Source organism: Dendrobates tinctorius, unplaced genomic scaffold (genome assembly GCF_039654945.1).
Source record: "Dendrobates tinctorius isolate UK_male_01 unplaced genomic scaffold, ASM3965494v1 ptg000159l, whole genome shotgun sequence".
Classification (NCBI taxonomy): domain Eukaryota; kingdom Metazoa; phylum Chordata; class Amphibia; order Anura; family Dendrobatidae; genus Dendrobates; species Dendrobates tinctorius.
The window spans coordinates 6,960,216-6,983,803 of record NW_027361826.1 but is presented as its reverse complement, the minus strand read 5'-3'; the positions used below and the strand labels follow the sequence as shown (position 1 = coordinate 6,983,803).

Sequence of the window (23,588 nt, the reverse complement as noted above, 5' to 3'; positions counted from 1 at the left end):
CATTTGATAAAAGGTGGGGGATGCAATACAGCACTGAGGAGACGGGCAGGCCGCTGGGACACACTTTGTATATGTACGTGCGGTGTAGTAAGGCCGAGTAATCCGCGTCGTCGTGTTTATCATGGTACAGTCCGACTGGTTTCCTTGGTAGCCCAGGACGCCGGAAGTAGCTGGTGGCCACTGTAGGGTGGCTGAAGGTAAGGCAGCGATGTGTGGCGGGGAGAGGACACGACACTGGGGAGCAGTCACCAGCGCCGTAAACTGAGTGCACGGCCATATAGCGGGGTGTACCGTGAGGGTGAAAGCTGGGGCTGCCCGGATCCGTGTCATGGGGAGATCAGAGGGTTTCTATGTAGTAAAGGAATCTGGAAGGTTATCACCGCCTTAACCCTTGATATGCTCATGTCAGTAACTGACAGAAAAACGCCTTGATCGCTTTCTGTTTGCGCTCTGCAGCGTTATTACAGGGAAATCCATGATTTTATGAAGGTGCACCTGAAGTGGGTGCTTCCCCCGGGCCGGAGCACCTAACCCTGGTCTCATGTCCCCTGATCCTTCATATCCAGCCCCTGCACCCCCTTGTGAGGTCCCTGGCTTCAGCGGGTTACTGCCCCCCGCACCTATTCATGTTGTGCGCTTGATGTCGGGGTCACGGCCTTGATTGGCGATGTATGTAGACCAGCACCCTGATGCCAGTGTCCTCAGCACCGGCACAAAAACCGTGACAATGAGCGCAGACGCAAGATTGCCTCCCTGGTGGCAGCGAGATCGCCAGCAATCGGGAAGCGGGCTCTGAGAATGTAAATGACCTGAGGAGACAGACTTTCATTAGGTGCTATAGGTGGGATGAAGCACCTAACAGGACATTTACTTATTTACAAAATCACGGATTTCTTCGGAATAACAGTGCGGAGAGCAATTAGAAATATAACAATGCATTTATCTTTGTTACCTACATGAGCATATAAAGGGTTAAGAAGGGCTAGAAAGCATGCTGGCAGATTCCCTTAAAGGCTCATGCAGCCCTCCATGCAAATCAGTCTGATCTCGGACCGCAGTGCACAGTCCGGCCGCGGGGCTCCTGACCCGAGCATGATAGACTCACAAAAATACATGAATCTGTTGTGTTCCAGCTTAGAGACTCATGGCCAGTCCGTGCATTGCTGTTCAACATCGGACCGATTTGCACGGACGACCAAATGAGCCCATTAGAACAATAATTAGGAATCACAATTGCCATCTGTTCCCACACGTCCATCATCAGATGGTTTCCCTTATATGACAACTGGTTCAGTCAGATGACTCTATAACATGGACGACGATCGCATCACAGTGCCCAGACTGGCCGGCGGCTCTCCTGAGCATGACATAGAAATACCTGCTGTCATGATCAGGTCAGGAGAGCCTCCGAGCATTGTGGTCCGATTTATGCGGCCATCTGACCTCGGCCTTAACCTGAGCCTAGCCTCAAGGTCTGAGCAACTTTGAAATAATGACCAAATTGTGAGGGTTATCAAGGGAGGACATCCTGTAATTTAGCAACAGGGTCGTGAGGGTGCAAATCTCAATTATTTACATGGATAGCAAAGGCTAGTTTGTCTGATTTGCTCTTAAAGGGTCATCCCATCTTCACATGGGTATTGTTGGATAGTGCTTCTCAAAACAAGCAATTGTGCCGATTAACATTTTCTGCTTTCCTTGAGATGTTGACACTTTTCTTTTGTCTTGAAGCTGGCCAGGATCGCTAGAGCATGCTGGTTGCAGCTTCGGCGCAGTGCCTACAAGCAAGACAGTAGTGGTGGTCGGTCACCTTGACAACAAGCTGTAAACAAAAGAAAAGTGAAAATATCTCAAGAACGACTGCAAATTGTAACAGTCAATTTAAAGAATGCTTGTTTCTATAAAAAGTAAATCTTGGTAATAATAAACACAAAATTCTCCACCCCTGTAAACCATCAAAAGTGCCTAGACCATGGAGAATTGGAAGAAGATGGCCAGATCTGATGAATTCCATTTCTTTTCCATCGTGTTGGCCACTAGGTCTGTGTTTGATACATACCTGGGGGGGAGAGCTGGCACCAGGATCCACGTTGGGACCACTTTGCTCTGAGCAATGATTTTGCTGGGAAATCTTGGTTTCTTGGATTGGACTACATTCCGTTGCATGTGGATATTACTTTGACACTTATTGTCAGTAGTTTTCCCTTCTAGTCATGGGCTCTTTTAGCTGAATAATGACCTTGACGAAAAAACTCAGGAAAGGTTTCAGGAACATGACAAAGTGCAGGGTGGCGACTTTACCTCTAAATTCCAGGGATCTCAGTCTAAGCAAGTACTTATGGGATATGCCTGCCAAATTCCAGGCCTTACGGGGGTATTGCCATATACAAAATATGGCTACTATTAAAATTAGACTCGGCACTGAGAGTGGAGACTTGCTCCTTGGCAGCCAGGGGTGTCAGTGGGACAAGGACTGTCCTGAATAGTAATTTCTGAAAAGTTGTATTTGATAGGTCTCTCCTTAAAGGGAATGTGTCATGACATGTCACCTATATAAACTATTGCATACCACAGAAGAAAAAAAGCAGGACAAAGGCACAGCTGTATGACCTCGGGTTAATGAAGCTGCACACACATCAGGGAACACGGGTGCCACTTCCAAGGAAAATAGTCTGCATATCCATAGAGAAGAAAGTGGATAGGCACAATCCGTCCCGTGCAAAGAATATCCTTTATTGTGGCATCAAGTTACCAACAGCAGGCAGATAAAACCATGGAGCAAGTACAGACGATGATCGTTTCGCACTTACATTGCGCTTCAACAGGCCATATGTAGGACAAAGCTCACAACATATTTAAAAGCAACCATTGCCCTTGTCCCACCCACCAAACATCAGGTAACAGCATCTCATTAATTATGAACAAGTGGAAAGCAAAAAAAAAAAAATTGCAAAAGACAAATTACTTAAAAACAAATAAAAAAATCACAAAAACACAGCCATGTCGATTTTATCATTGAAACCTGATGGGCCTTGAGCACGAGTCCGAATAATCCATCTAGCCATGGATTCATGGATGTGAAATACTGAACGTGTGAACGTGGCTTAACAGGAATTAAATGAATGACTCTACAATCCTGGTATTAGCAGCTCATATTAATATAAAGCAAGAGAACTTTCAAAAATGATTATGCAGCCATTCTGTCACGGGTGTGTCAGAATCTGCAGACAGTCCTACTGCCTCTAGCTTCAGAAATTCTCTGCATTTGGCTTTGCAGACACCTCCTTAACCCTTCTGACTCTTTGACCCAGTGGCAACATTTCTCCAGCTCTAATTGACACACCTGGACTTGTGTGTTTATAGACTCCCAGACTGCTGCTGTGAGTTGTCAGTGATATTTCCATTTCCCCTTGTTGAGGCTTGGAGCTATAGCAGTCGGCCGTCTTCTTCTTTTGTGTTGCTAGGGGACATCTCTATTACATCTCTGAGTCTTCTCAAGATAAGTGTTCCCCTTGTTCATCTATCCCAACTGCCTTTAGTGGTAGTGGGGATCGACTAGTTGGACCACGTCATTCCTAACTAGGGCTTATCGCCAGGGCAAGGCAGGTTCCTGCTCGGCGATAGGTTCAGAACCTATATAGGGACATTTAGGGCAGACAGGGTGACCTTAGACCTGCCTAGAGGTTTCCACCCCCCCCCCCTCCCCTTCCCTAGTATTGGGCACATTTCCCCTCATCCCTTCATGTTGCACGTAGTCTTTCCTACGCTGTGCGTGACACATTCTTACAATAAATTCACCGGCTTCAATTGATCCCATTTAACTGTTCGTTCTTTGTTCTTAGTTTGACAATGGACTTAATTAATCGTCTGAATTCCCCTATGGCTCTTTATGTGGAAGACTTGACAGAACATCCTTTGGAGCTGGAGAGAAGAAGGGAAACAGCACGAAAAACTGTGTGCGAATCTCCAGCTTGTATCCTTGAATAATTGCTACTATAACAATATTTTAAATTAAAGGGGGTTTCCACTTATAGAAGAGTGGCTCTCAAACCTGTCCTGTCTGGTAAAATAAAATGAAGTAATACTCACCGTCACCAAGTCCAGTGTCAGCTGTCTGCCACTGATCCAGACTTAGTGTTTTGGCTGCAGCCGTGACACTACGTTGACAGCTCACATCTCTGCTGCTGCCAATCACTGAGCACAGCAGCTCATGATGCCTCAAAGATCAGCTGCAGTGGTGATGTGAGCTGTTGACATAACGTCACCACTGCAAACAAAACACTAATACCAAAGCAATGGCAGAGAGCAGGAACTGGACCAGGGGAGGGTGAGAGCTATATGATTTAGTTATGAATGCACCCCCCCCCAACCTTCAGACTCCAGACAGAAGGAATCAGGACGAGGGGACCAGTTTTGGAGACGACAGCCCTCCAAGACAGAATAGAGATTATGTGTTATACTTCCTGGCCCTGTGTAAGTTTAGAAAAATAATAATAAATAAGTAAAGAACAAAAAATAGATCTTTTTCCTTTTAAGTCCTTTAGGCTACTTTCAGACTTCAGGCTTTCGGTATCCGGCATGGTGCGGCGAAAAAACGGACTTCCGGATCCGGCGCCTGTTTCGACCAGATCCGGCTTTTTCCCCGTGCTATTTCATTACCGCCACATTACGCCAGATGGCAATGCAGCGCGTCCGGTTTTTGCCCTATCCGGTTAAAATAGCCGGTCCGGCGTCTGGAAAAAACATTGCATGCAATGTTTCTTCCAAACGCCGGACCGGTTTTTCGCACTGCGCATGCCCGGAAGACCTTCTCTGCCAGGAATATATCCGGCAGAAAGAAGGATCCGGTGTCTGCGTTTGCGGCAGGATGCGGTAGTCCGGTTTTTCGCCGCACCATGCTGGGACAAAAAGCCTGAAGTCTGAAAGTAGCCTTACTTTTTTAGGGAAAAAAATGTATATGTGGATCTATAAGAGTAGATCTGTATAAGTAGTTTGTCAGTTTGCTAGTTATTTTTGGTCACATCGCCTTGAAATTCTTTTTAATTAAAATCAAAGTTACCAGCCCAAAATTTATAGCAGTTCCGCACATAAGAAGGTATCAGAATTGCGCACTTTCTAAAACGTCCCTAGCCAATAGCTGGGAGACACCTGATGTTTAAGGCACCCCTCCCCTATTGGGAGGTGCCTTAGCAACTTTAGTTATCAGTGTGTATCCTCCTACCTCCTGTCTGCATTTGATCTTGTCCGTCCTGTCTGCATTTGATCATGTCCCTCCTGTCTGCATCTGATCCTATCCATCGTGTCTGCAACTTGTTTCTGAGTTTGTGCTGCCACTACCCAGACCTGAGCCTGATCTGCCTTGTTCGCACCTATACCACTATTTGCACCTGTGATCCTGTACCCGAGTCCTTCCTGTGTTCCTGTACCCAGGGTTGCCAGTAGGAATTTCGGGGCCCCATACTGGCAAAATTTTCGGAGCCCTCTTGAGACTCCGCCCAGGCTCAACCCCAGGCCTGCCTCCACCCCTCAAACTGTCCACAGTCAAAAAAAAATTTAAGCCGCCATCACGACAATGTAGACTTTTTTGGCTGGGTCCTAATTTACTCTAACCTATTAAACATTTTTTTTATATATCCAATACAATTTAGGTAAATTTTTATTTATTTTTAAATTTTTAAAATGACCAATAATATCACATACAGGGGACAAATACTGCCACACCATGTCCAGACCACATATTACCACCATATAATGACCAGATATACCACATACAAGGAACAAATACCCCACACCATGTCCAGACCACATATTACCACCACAGTGACTGAGTAATATCACATACAAGGAACAAATACCACCACACCATGTCCAGACCACATATTACCACCATATGATGACCAATAATACCTCATATTGACTGAATACTACAATACCAATCAGTAATAAAAATAACACAATACTAATATCACCATAAGTGCCATTATACACAGGAGATCTGTACTTAGTATGCAGTGTCTGTGTACAGGTAATACAGTCATCACGGTGACATTATACACTATATACAGAGCTCCTGTGTATAATGTACAGGTAATGCAGTGATCACTGGTGACATTGTACACAGGACCGCTGTATATAGTATACAGTGTATAGTGTCAGGGTACAGGTAACACACTGACTCACCAGTGACGTCTCTAGGTGAAGTCCTTCATGTTCGCTTTTAATCTTTATCCAGCACAGACCGCCGTCACTTCTTCCAGCCAGGGCTCGTCTCTGCAGGAAATAACACAGTTATATAGTGTATCGCTTGCAGAATACATTAATTATTTTTTCCCAAATTCGAAACTATACCAGATGAAGAAAAAAAGGCGACAGTGTTGCTTTGCACAGTAACAGGACCGCCCATCCATTTAAAACAGTATCATCAAAAAATAAAATAAATACATCACTGCAGTAATAATATCCCTTAATTAGTCCCTATAGCAATAATATCCCCCAACCTGCCCCCTGTGTGTCTCATTCCTGGCTCCAGCCATATGTTCTATCCTGCCCCCATGTGATGTCCCATCCTGCCCCATCTGTCCCATGATCCTTCCCCATCTGTCCCATGATCCTGCTCCATCTGTCTCCATCCTGCCCCATGATCCTGCCCCATCTGTTTCCATCATATCCATTCTGCTCCATGATCATACACTATCTGCCTCCATCCTGCCCCATGATCCTGCCCCATCTGTCCCTTGATCCTGCCCCATCTGTCTCCATCATATCCATCCTGCCCCATGATCCTACACATCTGTCTCCCATCCTGCCTCATGTCTCCCATTCCTCCCCCGTGTCTTCCATTCTACCCTTGTGTCTCCATTCTGCCCCGGGCAGGATGGAGACGCATGGTCCATGGGTCTCCATCCTGCCTGTGAAAACATAGTGCGGTTGCCACTTTCAATAAAAAAAATAAAAACCTTTGCTCTTATCTGACCGCGTTCCTGCGGCGATGATCTCTTCTAGCGTTTCAAGCACGCCCTTGCCAGTGAATGACAATGACGTCATACTGTGGCGACGTGCACGCTGAGGTCACTGCCAGCCTTCGATTGGCTGGCGGCTTTAACTATTGCCTTGTGGGCCCGCAAGGCAATAGAGTAACCGAACCTGCATCTCGGACGCAGGTTTTAGTTACTACAATCGGAGAATCCTGCCGCTGGGGCCGGATCAGCAGAAGAGATGGGGCCCAAAGCGGGCCACCTCTGCTGACTGGGCCCCATACACCAGTCAGGGCAGTAATTCCCTGATGGCGGCCCTGCCTGTACCTATCCTCCTTGTGCCTGATCCAGCATTTTTCTACCAGTCCTGTTTCCCTACCCCTTTGGAGTCCGGTGCTGTGACTCCGGTGTCTGTCCTGGAATAACATCTGGTGTACACCTGGGCTTTAGTCTAACCACACTACCAGGTGCTAATGTGAAGAACCAAGTAGTTGTTTACTTACACCCATCAAAGCTCTCCCCGGACTGTGGCACAGTGGTTCCTCAACCACATGCGTAACGCCGTAGCATGGTGATCCTTGTTTCAAATAACAAGTTTAGCTTGATTTGTTCCAACATTGATTTGTTTGTTCTTCTTGCCGTTCATGGTATTGATAACATCCTTCTCACATCACCACATTTCAAAAGGAGTCAATTGTTTTTCTCTTTTGTTTATCACCCAGGTTTTGCATCCGTATGTTACCACAGAAAATACCAAACTATTATTACGAGCCATGTCTTTATCGCGAGTTAATTGTTCCTCAATTTGAAGACGTTGTCCCGTGACTTCATTGTTGATATGCCCATAGCTATTCTCAGATTGACTTCCTGTGTCGTTGCTGCATCTTGAGTGATCATTGATCCATGTTGGTTGAAATCCTTTACAACTTCCATTATGTCGCCATCCATCATAAATGTTTCCCAGTTGTATTTAGCAGCGGTCATTACCTTTGTCTTCTTTGTGTTGAGTAACAGTCCAATGTTCGAGTTTTCCATCTTGACTCTCCGTAGTAAGTCCTTCCTTCCATGTACACTGTTAGCGTGGCTGGTCTGGAGCCGGAATCTCCAGGAGTGGACCCTCTGGGCCTTGGCACCGAGGGGCCCCGGGCGAGCTGCCAGGTGGAACAGACCCCTATACAGGGACCGTTAGGAGCAGGCCCAGGGGTTCGAGTACCACGGTAGCCTGTACTGAGAGAGGCGGCTCAGGATGGACTGGAGTATGACTGTGGGACTGAAGTGTAAATGACAGAACAGAGCTGGAACACAGGAGACAGGAGTGGAGTAAGACTGTAGACTGGAACGTGGAGGCACTGAAGTGTAGATGACAGGACAGAGCTGGAACACACGAGACAGGAATGGAGTAAGACAGTAGAGTGGAACGTGGAGGGATGGCTGGAGCAGGAACACAGGAGACAGGATTAGAGGAGGACGGAAGGACTGGAGCAGGATGGAACAGGAACACCGGAGGCAGGACTGGAGAAGGACAACAGGACGGAACAGGAACACTGGAGGCAGGACTGGAGTAGGACGGCAGGACTGGAGCAGGATGGAACAAGAACACCAGAGGCAGGACTGGAGTAGGACTGCAGGACTGGAGCAGGATGGAGCAGGAACACCGCAGGCAGGACTGGAGTAGGGCAGTGGACACGGATAGCCGGACTGCGAGGCTGCTGCAGGGAGCACATGAGAACGGGACTGTGAGACTGCAGAGAGCACATGAAGAAGCGAGGCCCAGTGTGCTAGGAAACACAACGATCAGGCGCCTCCCTCAGGGGGAAGCGGCCTGATATGCCGCTGTCTGGTCTGCCATTGGTCGGGGTGCTTCCGGGTCAGGGCGTAGCCGGAGCACAAGAAGCAGAAGGGAGGCGCGGCCGCTGCCTATGGCACATGCGCATTGCATGCAAAGATGCCGTCGGCCGCGCGCCAGTCAGAGGTGACCGCCGTGGCTGTCGGGCGGCGAGGGGATGTGGCGTGGGAGCGATGGCCGGGTGAGTATGCAGAGACTGTGTGACATACACTTGTTGCTATCAGTGTTGTATCGTCTGCATTCTCCAGCAATTTTGATTCGTTCTTTTTTGTGAGGTCCAGACTTCATGAAAACAGCTTCTGCTTATAAAATGAAGAGAAATGGTGACAGGGTGAAGGCTTGTCTGATGCCTCGCTCTACTTTGAACCATGCCGTGTTTCTTTTGGACTGTTGCTTCTTGGTCGATGTGAAGGCTCCTAATGACGCTGATCAGATGGTTTGATAAACCCATGTCCTTCATAGTATTCCAAAGTTTCTGGTGATCAACACAGTAAAAGGTTTTGCTGTAGTAAATGAATCAAAAATAGATCTCCTTGTTGTTATTCTTTGGCTTTTTCCATTACCCAGCAATCATATCTCTTGTTCCTCTGCCATTTCTGAATCCTTTGTCGAAGTAAGGCTGTAGTCATCTTTTTACGATCTTCAGTTGTATTTTATGGCATGAGGTATGAGTGCAATAATATGATCGTTTCCACAGTCAGTAGCATACGTGTGTATACATGTGGTAATAGTTTCATTCCTACTCAAAGAAGGTGAATAGACACAAAAATATTCAGAAAAAAAGATATAGTTTTATTAGATACATAAGAATAAGATCCATACAATGTAAAAAAAAAAAATGAAAAGAACTTGAGGGGATGAAAAAGTCCTATAAAGGGAAAACACAGATAGTGGTTATAATTAATAGATAGCGTTACACTTCCACAATGTGGCCGGAATAGAAAAAGTAATAAAGTCCTTAAAACCTTATTTAGTTTTACATAGTAATTCCCAGTGGATACAAATATAAAAGACCATGTACAAACATAATAAAAAGTGAAATAATGTGGAAAAGTTCAGTTACCAAATACAAGTACCCAGGGACTCCAATGTACTTTTCGCCAGTAGATTAATATGGGTTTTACTCTTATGCATCTAATAAAACTATGTTTTTTTTCTGAATATTTTTGTGTCTATTCACAATCTTTGAGTAGGAATGGAGCTTAACAGTGAATATTCATATAACTAATGTGCATTGATTAGTGATTTGTTTCACTTTGTTGTTGCTTATGTAGTAAAAGTAGTTGCGAAAAAAAAATTCTGCAATCCAAATTAATCACTTTCTTTGACGTACCTGTAAGCTTTCCTTGTTGGCTCTGTGGAATCAGTAAGCCAAAAGATGGCACATCTGGAGCAGCACTTAAACAGTTCTGTCACTGATGATTTGGTAAGGTTAAGTATTTTCTCCTTTATTCTAATAATTTTGTGTGGACCACAATGAAGACAAACTCAAAGTATGACGAAATTATTTGGCTAAACAAAAAAAAAAAAAACAACTTTATAGGTAAAAATAATGTGCTAAAAATTTAAAAATCAGCCATATCTGTGACTGTCACCCCAATAAATCGAGCACTGGCGGCTTCAGTGGTCTGTGTTAGGACTGGAATTTTTGGATGACTATGACTATGCAGTGAGGTATCTCTTGGCTAGCTCCCTGCCATCACAGCTCTGCCTCCAGCACTGACAAAGTATATCCTACTTTTATAATACACTCTATGCCTCTGCAGACTGTCTGTCCCTGTGTAGTACCCTGCCTGCCCAATTTTATCTTTTGCTGTCTGCACCAGAGTGTGTTTTTGCATCATTGTCATATGGTTCTTCTCAGAGCTCAACTCTCCTGCAGCTCTCCATGATGCTTGTAATTACTAGGCAGTGCAGAGATGAGCACAGTTTCTTGGTCACTGCTGACTGATCAGGGATCGAAACTGCAAATCCTGCTCTGTTGATACATATGACAATGGATTATTTTCTGCCATATGCGCCAACAGAGTAGGATGAACAATTTCACATCACTGATTTGTCAGCAGAAGGTAAAAATCACAACTCAACTCTGCACTGTCTAGTAATTGCAAGCTCCGTTAGAGTGCACGAAAGTTGAGCTTTGCTATAAAACAGTAAACTGATAGGCCACAATGTAAGATTTTGAACGCCCCCCTCCCCATCCTGACTAAAAAATCTATACATATATTTTATTTGTATATACGTCCCCCATCCTGGTATATATCTCCCATCTTGGAATATGTCCCTCGTTCTTCCGCTGATGTTTAATGTATAGGAGAAAACAAACCATTATACTCATTAGGGGAGTACATAGAAGTCATGGGGCTCCATAGAAGAAGTATAATGCACTCCCCATACTCATGCATAAAGTATACTGCATCCCCATAGTCATCCATAAAATATAATGCATTCCCATAGTTATCCATAAAATATAATGCACTGCACCCCATAGTCATCCATGTAGTAGTATGGCAACTGATTTCAAAATAAATACTCACCTTTCCTTCACTCCCTCACCTCCCGGCATTCTCTTGTGAAGCCAGCAGCTGAGTTCGGCATGTGACAAGAGCGCATGACATCACTGCCAAACGCACCGTCACGTTCACACAGATGTCAGCTGGTGGCCTGTGATTGGCCACAGCGTGTCTTGCCATGCGCAGGCCCCTGACCCGCCGGGCCCAGTCACAGTGGCGACCATGGTGTTTACCCTGCCTAAACTATTTTATCTTCTGCCCAGGGATGTAATGTACAGGGGCATACAACGCTCAGGAGCATAGACTTGGGTCAGGAGCATGTGAGGAGGTAGGGGTCTGCAGCACTGAGTAGATGCAAGTTCTACTGGGAACTCTAGTTATAAGGGCTCTTTTTCAAGTTATAATATTTCTGGTACTGGAAAACCAGCACCAGAGATATCCTTGTACATGTGTTTAATATGTGTGTCATACGTATGGCAACTGTGTGCCGCTGAGCTCAGTGAGTTCACTGTAGTTGACTGTGAGACTTTTTCTAAACGGTGCTAGCGGTGATCTCCTTGACGTCATCGCAGTTCAGGGACCCAGCTGGGAGTGCAGCCTCAGTGACTTGCGGTAACCTTCATGAGGTCACCGCTGGTTACTGATGCTGAGCTCACAGCAGCTTATTCTCCAGTGGTTTTCAGCATGGACGGTCACATCTTGGCACCATCCAGGTTGAAAGCTATTTATGGGGCAGGACGTTGGACAGGTGTGGGATATGGTTGTTTTTTTTGTTTGTTTTTATTACAGATGACCATGGCTTCAATTAAATGGGTGTTAGGTGAATATTTTTGTTTATTTTCTGGCTTCTATGTAATTGGATGTTAGGTGAGTATAACGGGTTTTTTTTTAAATAAAGTAAAAGTGTGTTTTGTTTTTATTTCAAATAAAGGACTTTATACTGACTTTGTGTTTATTTACAATATAATTTTAGGATTAGTAATGGATAGGCGTCTTATGATTGGAACGGAGTTGTAGTAGTGATATTACAACCATTAGGGGAAGCATCGGCAGTTAGCGTTGTCAGGATATATCCAGAGGTCAGTACATGGAGCAGCAGTGTAGTTAGAAGGATAATCAGGAATTGTAGTCAGGATATAGCCAGAGGTTGGTACACGGAGCAGTAGGATCTTAAGGATAAGCGGGAATCATAGTCAGGATGTAGATAGAGGTCCTTAAATGGGAGCAGTAGGATCTTGAGGATAAGCAGCACGTGGGAAGAGGCTAGACTAAAGACTGGGAGCTCAATCTCGCAATGAAGGAAGTGTAGTGCCAGGTTTAAGTAGGGTGTTCAATCAGGAACTTGGACTGGAGACATCAGGAACAACACAGGTACTAGTATCTGATTTAGCATGGAAGTGTCTAGCAAGCTGAATAGAGAGCTTGGCAAAGCACCAGAATTGGCACATCTAATAGATGCACCTTTTCTGGGACGGCTGCTTTTTTTAGACTGGGAGGGGAACACCAGCCACTAGCTGTCTGCTATAGCTTGACTGGTTGTCAAAAATGGGGGTACCTCACGCCGTTTTTTAAATTAGTGATTTAAATAATTAAATACTGCATGGGGACCTCTATCCTTGATAACCAGCCTTGCTGACAGCTGAGGGTTAAATACTCCCATCAGCCACCTGCTCTTGCTGTTATCAGGGACAGCAGGTGTAGGCTAATGGGAGTAGTAGTCCCATCAGCCAATGCCTGTGACCGGAGGTAACACTTCAACTTTCGACAGGTGAGGGATATGGTTATTTTTTATTTTTGTTTCTTTACAGGGGACAATGCCTTCAGGGGATTAGGTGTTAGGGCCCCGTCACACATAGCTATCTCGCTAGCGAGATTGCTGCTAAGTCACAAGTTTTGTGACGTAACATAGAATCTCACCAGCGAGATCGCTGTGTGTGACAGCGATCAGCGACCGGCCCCCCTGCCGGTATCGCTGATCGCTGTTGGAAAGCCCTGGACATTTCTTTGGTCGCTGGTCTCCCGCTGGCCAGCACGCATCGCTGCGTGTGACAGGCGGGAGACCAGCGATCAGCTGGTAACTAAGGTAAACGCAGGGTTTCTAAGCATGGCGCTGTGCTTAGAAACCCGATGTGTACCTTAGTTACCAGCCGCTGATGCAGGGAGCTGGTAACTAAGGTACACATCGGTTTTATAAGTGACGCACGTCCCTTAGAAACCCGATGTGTACCTTAGTTACCAGCTCCCTGCATCAGCGCGCTAGTAATTAAAGTACACAGCGACGCCGCGTGCTCGGCGTCGCTGGTCCTGATCGCTGGTGAAGCTGTCTGTTTGACAGTTCACCAGCGATCATGTAGCGACTCACCAGCGATCCTGACACATTGATATCGTTGTCGGGATCGCTGGTGAGTTGCTATGTGTGACGGGACCCTTAGTCTTAATTTTAAACCTGATTACAACTGTCAACATTGTCCCCTGCTTGCGCTGATCTCCGTGCAAGCAGGGGACAATGATGTGAGTGGTCTTCAGCACCCAGCTCCAGGGAACAGCGCAAACAGAACCGTTGATTTCCAGGCGCTGGTACGTATTCCGTGTGTCATCAGTATGCACATGTGCGCGATGTTTTGCAACCTGTGCTTCTGGTAAAAAATGGACATGTCTGCTTGTTTTGCCCACGAACACATGGTCTGTGGAAACAAACTGACATGTGTGCAGACCCTTTCATTTGAATGGGTCTACATGTGTAATTGTCTCCGGTATGTGTGAAAACTGTCACCACACGTACTGGAAACATGGATGTGTGAAAGAGCCCTTTCAACTACATGAATCTGGATGCACAGTGGGTTAGATAGAGATGAAAAAAAATACACAAAAGGTACAAGAAATGTTAGGTTGGTCTTAGCCTGTATATTAACAATAAGTATACATTTACTTCGTTTTTTGAAAAATAATGTGGGAATGATCCTTTAGTAATATTTATTCCATATTAATTTAACCCCTTCCCGACCCATGACGCCTACGTAGGCGTCATGGTATAAATCAGCCTCCTGCGGGTCGGGTGACCGGGGTCAATGAAAGGTCACCCGACCCGCGCGCGCGCACACACAGGACCCTTCATATTTCACCATGGGGGGGGCTTAGTCCCCACGTGGCTACGATCGCTCTTATTGGCTGTTGAAAGTGAAACAGCCAATCAGAGCGATACTAATATTTCATCAATGAAATTTGATGAAATATTACAATCCAGCCATGGCCGATGCTGCAGTAGCATCGGACATGGCTGGAGACACTAATTTAACTCCCCCACATCGGCTGGCGGGGGAGATGGGTCCCTGCCACGGACTGACGGCAGCGATCGGCTGCTGCTGTCACAATCTGCTCCCTCTCCGCTTCCCACCGCAGTCTGATCACTCCCCTCCCTCACCCTCCACGGTGCCTCCGAGTCCCGCTCTGGCTCCCGGTGTCCCGGCTCATGGGCGCCGCCATCTTGGAAAATGACGGGTGCATGCGCAGTGCGATTGTAATATTTCACCAATGAAATTTGGTGAAATATTACAATCAAGCAATGGCCGATGCTGCAATAGCATCGGCCATGGCTGCAGATACCGATGAGACCCCCCCACTGACTGATGACACCGATCGGCCGCTGCCACCGACTGATGGCACCGGTCGCCGCAGTCATCATCAGCTCCCCTCCCCCTTCCTTCTGCTCCCCCAGCCTTCCGATTTTCCCCCCCCCCCTCAACCTCCCTGGTACCTCCTGTCCCTCTGGCCCTCCCGGTGTCCCGCATTATGGGCGCTGCCATCTTGGAAAATGGCGGGAGCATGTGCAGTGTGCCCGCTCGAATCTGCCGGCTGCAGATTCATTTATTTATTTTGATCACTGTGATAAACTCTCACAGTGATCAAAATAAAAAAAAGTAAATAAACCCCCCGTTTATCACCCCCATAGGTAGGGACAAATAATAAAATAAAGAAAATATTTTTATTTTTCCATTAGGGTTAGGGTTGGAATTAGGGTTAGGGTTGGAATTAGGGTTAGGAATAGGGTTAGGATTAGAATTAGGGTTAGAATTAAGGTTAGGGTTAAAATTAGGGTTAGGGTTGGAGTTAGGGTTGGGATTAGGGTTGTAATTAGGGTTAGCGTTGGAATTAGGGTTAAGGTTAGGGGTGGGTTGGGGTTGGGATTAGTATTATGCTTGTGGTTAGGGTTAGAGTTGGGATTAGGGTTAGGGGTGTGTTGGGGTTAGAGTTGTGGTTAGGGTTATGATTAGGGTTGGGATTAGGGTTAGGGGTGTGTTGGGGTTAGGGTTGGAGTTAGAATTGAGGGGTTTCCACTGTTTAGGCACATCAGGGGGTTTCCAAACGCGACATGGAGCCACCATTTATTCCAGCCAATTTTGCGTTCAAAAAGTCAAACAGTGGTCCCTCCTGTCATGATCCAGGTTGGATCATGTCAGATAAAAGCACTAGTAACCTTTTTTTTTCTTTAAGCTGTGCTTAAGTTTGTGTTTTTGCCCCCAGTGGCCATTAGGATTATTACACAGTGGTGTCTTTTGTGCTAAGTTTTCCCCCGTTGGTGGTGAGCATCATTTAACTCTGGTTTCTTTAGTTAAGTGCACATGATTATAATGCAGGTGTGATTGCTCTGGCTCTGCTATATAAGAGTCTCAGGTGTTGCAATCATCCTTGGTGGAGGAAGGAGCTGGAGAGCGTTCCTTGCAGCACTGTCTGAGCGCTGGTGTGGAAGGAGTCATAGGGGATTTCCTGACAACTCTGACAGAGCTTGGTGGCAGCCATTCAGGAGGAAAGCTGCATTCTGGTGGTGGACTCCGTTGCCGGGAGCAAGAGCAACAGAGTAAAGCTAAGTGGTGTTTCCCTGTTTGTGTTTTTTCTTAGTGTGTATTAGTACAGCGGTGGGGCCAGTGCCTGTGCCACCCAGCTCCCTAGTAAGGGATAGGTGTAGGGTGTGCTAGGGCGACAGGTATCCTGTTTGGCGCCCGGTGCGGAACCGGCATAGGGAACGTTAGGAGTGTTAGGGACACTGACTCAGGGGAGTGCAGACGGTCTCCACGTCCCCGTTCCCTATAGCAGGGCCCGCCGTTGTAACTGTTTCCCCTTTCCCCGTGTCTTGTTGTTTTAGTTACCGGCCTGTGGGTCTTGTCACACAGGACAGTTTCATGTGCCGTGTCTTGTTGTTTCAGTTACCAGCCTGCGGGTCGCGTCACACAGGACGGGTCATCGTGACACCTCCATTACGAGCCCCAACGTGTGCCCAAACAGTGGTTTACCCCCACATATGTGGTATCAGCGTACTCAGGAAAAATTGCACAACAACTTTTGAGGTCTAATTTCTCCTGTTACCCTTGGGAAAATAAATAATTGGGGGCTAAAATAATTATTTTTGTGGAAAAAAATGATTTTTTATTTTCATGGCTCTGCGTTATAAACTTCTATGAAGCACTTGGGGGTTCAAAGTGCTCACCACACATCTAGATAAGTTCCTTGGGTGGTCTAGTTTCCAAAATGGGGTCACTTGTGGGGGTTTCCACTGTTTAGGTGCATCAGGGGCTCTGCAAACGTAACATGACACCCGCAGACCATTCCATCAAGTCGGCATTTCAAAACGTCACTACTTCCCTTCAGAGCCCTGACGTGTGCCCAAACAGTGGTTCCCCCCCACATATGGGGTACCAGTGTACTCAGGAGAAACTGGACAACAACCTTAGGGGTCCAATTTCTCCTGTTACCATTGTGAAGATAAAAATTAGCGGGCTAAAAAAAATTTTTTGAGGGAAAAAAAATATTTTTATTTTCATGGCTCTGTGTTATAAACTTCTGTGAAGCACCTGGGGGTTCAAAGTGCTCACTATGCATCTAGATAAGTTCCTTAGGGGGTCTAGTTTCCAAAATGGGTTCATTTGTAGGGGAGCTCCAAAGTTTAGGCACACAGGGGCTCTCCAAACAAGACATGGTGTCCGCTAACGATTGGAGCTAATTTTCCATTCAATAAGTCAAATGGCACTCCTTCCCTTCTGAGCCCTGCCGTGCGCCCAAACAGTGGTTATGAGGTACCAGCGTACTCAGGACAAACTGGACAACAAAGTTTGGGGTCCAATTTCTCCTGTTACCCTCATGAAAATAAAAAATAGCGGGCTAAAAAATAATTTTTTGAGAAAAAAAAATTATTTTTTATTTTCTCTGCTCTGCATTATTATCTTGTGTGAAGCACTTGGGGGTTCAAAGTGCTCACCACACATCTAGATAAGTTCCTTCGGAGGTCTAGTTTCCAAAATGGGGTCACTTGTGGGGGAGCTCCAATGTTTAGGCACACAGGGACTCTGCAAACGCGACATGGTGTCCGCTAACGATTGGAGCTAATTTTCTATTCGATAAAGTCAAATGGCGCTCCTTCCCTTCCGGGCCCTGCCGTGCGCCCAAACAGTGGTTTATGACCACATATGAGGTATCAGTGTACTCAGGAGAAATTGCCCAACAAATTTTAGGATCCATTTTACCCTGTTGCCCATGTGAAAGTGAAAAAACTGAGGCTAAAAGAAAATTTTTGTGAAAAAAAAGTACTTTTTTTTTTTTTTTGACGGATCAATTTGTGAAGCACCTGGGGTTCAAAGTGCTCACTATACATCTAGATAAGTTCCTTGGAGGGTCTAGTTTCCAAAATGGGGTCACTTGTGGGGGAGCTCCAATGTTTAGGCACACAGGGACTCTCCAAACGCGACATGGCAACCGCTAAATATTCCAGCATATTTTCCATTCAAAAAGTCAAATGGCGCTCCTTCCTTTCTGAGCCCTGCCGTGCGCCCAAACAGTGGTTTATGACCACATATGAGGTATCGGTGTACTCAGGAGAAATTGCCCAGCAAATTTTAGGATCCATTTTATCCTGCTACCCATGCAAAAATGAAAAAATTGATGCTAAAGAAAATTTTTGTTGGAAAAATAAAAATGTCCATTTTTTCTTCCATGTTGCTTTAGTCCCTGTGAAGCACTTGAAGGATTAATAATCTTCTTGAATGTAGTTTTGAGTAGCTTGAGGGGTGCAGTTTTTAGAATGGTGTCACTTTTTGTTTTTTTCTGCCATATAGACCCCTCGAAGTGACTTCAAATGTGAGATGGTCCCTAAAAAAATGGTTTTGTAAATTTTTTTAAAATAAGAGATCGCTGGTCAACTTTTAAGGCCGGCGTCACACTAGAGAGGAATACGAACGAGTGAGAGGCGATAAAAAAACGCATTGCCCACGGACCAATGATTCTCTATAGGGTAGCTCCCATCAGCCGTATTTTTCTCGCGTATTTTCTACGGTCCGTGCCAATCGCAGCATGCTGCTATTGTCAGCGTATTACGACTGTAGTACGCCAATGCAAGTCTATGGGTGCGCTAAAAATACGCATTACACACGGACCACCTGTGTGACTTGCGAGAAATACGCACCCGGTGTCTTTTAGAAAAGCCGGCAATTCAGTGCACTATACAGTAAAATCACACTTGCAGGTTTAATAAAGAAACGAAAGAATAGACATAGACACATAGAATACATATATATATACACACACACACACACACATGTCATTGAGACACATATATATTTGGGGACTCCCCGCAGCCTCAGTGACATCAGCAGGAGTCCCCGGCTGATCTGTGAATGAACTAATGACCGTGGGAAAAAAGTCAGAAACTTTCCCACGCTAATTAGATCATCTACAGGCAGCCATTGAGGCTGCGCAGAGCTGAATCAATTCATTTTGTAGTAGATTACAGTGAGGCTGGTCACATTAGCACCGGTCCTCATTGTAAACTATTTAACCCCTTCTGATGGATTGCAATGTGGGACATGACTGAACGGCGGAGAGGTAAGGATATTGGTGATTTTTTATGTTATTTTTGTTGCAGGTCATGGTTTTATTTTGGATTACCAGACTAATAAAAATTTGTCAAAAACTTGGTGTATTTATTTCATTAAAAGACTTTTTAATTAATGTGTGTCTGTGGTTTTTAACCCTTTCTTAGTATAGGGTTAATAATGGATTGGTGTCTTATTGACACCTCTCCATTATTAATCGGCTTAATGTCACCTTACAATCAAATGGTGACATTAACCCTTTGTTATATTAACCCATTTGCCACCACTACAGGGCAATGGGAATAGAGAGGATAAGTGCCAGAATTGGCACATCTTATAGATGCGCCATTTCTGGGGTGTCTGGGGGCAGATTTTTGTAGCCAGGGGGGGGGCAAAAACAATGGTCTCTCTCATGGCTATTAAAATCTGCCCTCACTCACCTGCTTTACCTCTCTGGTTGACAAATTACAGCGGGAGCCCACGCATTTTTTTACAACGAATTACCCCCTTAAATTAACACCTACACCTCCCAAATTTTGCACACAAACCCTCATCTAATTATTAGTCAGGGACATATAAAAAAAACATGAAATGAAATGGTTTACTGTATGTAAACCATGTGTCATTTCATGTCGGGTTGGGGAATGATTTGACAGAAGCCGGCAATTGAATTAGCAGCTATTCTGCTATGAAGAACTGTGTGAAATATAAATATATATATATGTGTCTCAATGCCATGTGTATATATATATATATATATGTATTCTATGCGTCTAGATCTATTCTTTCGTTTGGATTTGAAAACCTGTCATTGGGCTCCATTATAGGTCCGTTTTGCAAGCCTGCGAGAAAAAAACGGTATACGGATCACATACGGATTACATACGGATGCTTACTTGAGAAAAATACGCGGCCTCACCCTGACAACGGATAACATACGGAGCACTATTTAGGGACCAATTATGCGTGTTACGGCCGTACAATACAGTCCGTATTTTTCTACCTTATGTGTGAATCCAGCCTAACCCTTATAACTTCCTAACGAAAAAAAAAAATTTGTTTCCAAAATTGTGCTGATGTAAAGTAGACATGTGGGAAATGTTATTTATTAACTATTTTGCGTCACATAGCTCTCTGGTTTAACAGAATAAAAATTCAAAATTTGAAAATTGCGAAATGTTCAAAATTTTCGCCAAATTTCCGTTTTTTTCACAAATAAACTCAAAAATGATCGACCTAAGTTTACCACTAACATGAAGCCCAATATGTCACAAAAAAACTATCTCAGAATCGCTAGGATGCGTTGAAGCGTTCCAGAGTTATTACCTCATAAAGGGACATTGGTCAGAATTGCAAAAAATGGCCAGGTCATTAAGGTCAAAATAGGCTTGGTCATGAAGGGGTTAAGTCCAGACTTGCAGAAAACAGCAATTGTTTATTTTATAAAGGATAATAAACTCACTAGAAAAGCCCTTACAAAGTCATTTAATTCCAGGGTATGTGTCAAACATCACATCTTAATTTATATTTCCCATCATTGTCTTAATCCAGGTGATTGAATCTCCAGAGACATGTGGGACATTATGTGGACGTTTTACACCGTGGTCTAATCCTACGGAACAAAGGGAAAGGAGTAAAGGTACTGTGTGCACATTGTGGAAGAGCTCACCCACATTGAACCTGGAGGCATTTACTAGTTGTAATTTCTTAATTTCTGTTTTCTGATATTAGATCACACTCTACTAATTAAAAAAAAATTAAAAAAAAAAATATATACATATACATACACACACATACAAAATAGAACACAGCAGCACATGTGCATGAATCTAGGCCATGTGAAAACGCAGGAAAACATTAAAAACATTCAATTTAGATTAAACTTATAAATTTTTCAAATAATTTTTTACAAAAAAAAACATTTTTTTTTTACTTACAGTAAGTAATAGATGAATAATGAAGGTTCTTAATGCACAAACTGGCCAATTCATGTATACCCATCAACCACTGGATTTCGCAACTTGCACGTGTTCACACTAGAAGGTGCTGATCTCTTTTTTTTTTTTTTTTTTTTTTTTTTTGCTTATTTAAGTAAGTCTGGATGCTGGCTGCATCCAGTCTGATCTCTAGTGTAGAGCCGGGACCCATCAGAGGGAGGTCACCTCGCCGTGGTTCATGGGCATACATGAATTGGCCAGTTTGTGCACTAAGAACCTTCATTTTTCATCTATTACTGTCAGTAAAAAAAAAATTTGGGGTAAAATATTTGAAAAATTTTGAGAAGTTTAGTCTAAATTGAATGTTTTTAATGTTTTTATGTGTTTTCACATGGCTTAGATTCATGCACATGTGCTGCTGTGTTCACACTAGAAGGTGCTGATTTTTTTTGTGTGTGTATATATCACACACACACACACACACACACACACACACACACACACACACACACACACACACACACACTCAGTCATAGCCAAAAGTTTTGGCACCCTAGATATTTTTCCAGAAAATCATTGCAACAGCAAGTAGCCAAAACAAAGAAGTTTTATGTAGAACATTATATTTCAAAAGGAGACAAACTGCAGCATATAAAACACAAAAAAGTAAAAAAAAAACCTGAAAAGACAAAGTTACCTAAGTTGGCTAATTGGTGCAGAAAATCTGCAGCATCAAAACCCCACCAAGTACTCATCATGGGAACTTAGTTTAAATCCCAGAATAATTATAATGTTCTAAAAGGATATGTTCACATATTGAGGTCTTGTTGCATTTTTTTGTGCCGTGATTAAAAAGAGAAAATGATGTTTTGCCACAATTTACCAAAATCATGGCAAAAAAACATACCACAACAGCAATGTGTGAATACAGTCTAAGAACTCCATGCTTAAAAGAGTTTTAATCCAATGAAAAGTGTCTTATTTAGTCGATTAGGTATTATTGCTGGTTTAAAAGAAGCTGAAGAAACCTATAGCCTAAAATCATAATTTGTAATGGTATTTATTTCCAATTTTTGCACCAAATTATTTAAAATGGTGTACAAAAATCTTCATTTCACTATAAGAATAGCAAACCAACAGTCAAACATGGTGGTAGTGTAACAGTTTTGGGTTGTTTGACATCTGCAGGAACTGAATCAATATTGATAAAACAAGTAATTATGCTAATTTTGTAGGAAAATCCTCATAGAGAATGTCTGCCTGTCATTCATGTCCTACAGCTCAAGCGCTATTTGGTTTGGCAAACAAACAAGTCTTCCTTGAAAGGTTCAGAAGAAACCAAATTAAAGGAAATCTGTGTGCAGGATTTCACCCCCCAAACTTGGCTTGATGTTGCAGTGACTTGTGAAAGTATTCACCCCCTGCCATTTTTCATATTTTGCTACCTTACTGTCTGGAAATTCACTTTTTTATTTTAGGGTTTATATCAGTTCATGCAAACAACATGCCTACAACTGTGAACATTTAAATTCACGGTCCTGTGACCGTATACCGTGTGTGCACACCGCTGAGACCTGTGAGGTCAACAGGCTCGGCATTTATGTTTATACCTTGGGCGTCTCTGTGAGATTAACAGAGCTCGCCAGCGCACATTGGATGACATATTATCCGCGTGTGCTATACCGCCATATAGCGCGTCTGCCATTATATAGCAGCAGTTTAACACCTCTGCACGGTGGACCCCGGGCGGCGAACGTACTTTGTTATTTAATATTTAATGCGTTCCGCCGTCCCTAACAGGTTTAGTTGGAAGGTGTACCTTTTGTCACTGTCTCAAATCACTGACAAACTGAAACAGGTTTTGCCCAAAAATACCCCTGTATTTCGCACAATCTATCTTCCCCGTGACTCAGACCATTTTCCCTGTGACTTCTGCCGAAAATCATCCCCAGAGCATGATGCTGCCATTACCATGTTTCACTGTAGGGATGGTGTTCTTAGGGTGATGACCTGTGATTGTTTGGCTCCAGACATACTGTTTATCTTGGTGGCCAAAAAGTTCAATTTTGGTCTCATCTGACCACAGCACCTTCCTCCATACATTTAGGGAGTCTCCGACATGTCTTTTGGCAAACTCAAAATGAGCCTTAGAATTTTTGAGTGTAAGTAAAGACTTTTTTTTTCAGCCCACTTTTCCATAAAAGGCCAATTCTATGGAGTGTGTGGCTTATTGTGGTCGAATGGACAGATATTCCAATCTCTGCTTGGGAATTCTGCAGCTCAGAATTCTGTCTGACTTGTTTGGAGATAACCTTGGTCTTCATGGTGTTTGGTTAGTGGTGCCTCTTGCTTAATGATGTTGCAGCCTCTGTGGCCTTTAAGAAAAGGTAAAGTGTATATACTGACAGACATATGACACTTAGCTTGCACATAGGTGGACTTCCTTTCACTAAGCATGG

The 23,588-nt window shown here is 44.2% G+C and overlaps 1 protein-coding gene across 1 annotated transcript in view; it reads left to right on the top strand.

The window, feature by feature from the left end:
- The first annotated feature begins 17 nt into the window (after positions 1-17).
- Positions 18-23,588, top strand: part of FAM227A (family with sequence similarity 227 member A) — a 100,230-nt gene continuing 76,659 nt past the window's right edge. Inside the window, exons 1-4 of the mRNA XM_073549461.1 lie at positions 18-197; positions 3,843-3,973; positions 10,161-10,246; positions 20,744-20,831. Coding sequence (XP_073405562.1) covers positions 3,850-3,973; positions 10,161-10,246; positions 20,744-20,831 — 298 coding nt within the window. The 5' untranslated portion in view covers positions 18-197; positions 3,843-3,849. The remainder of the gene's footprint in view (positions 198-3,842; positions 3,974-10,160; positions 10,247-20,743; positions 20,832-23,588) is intronic.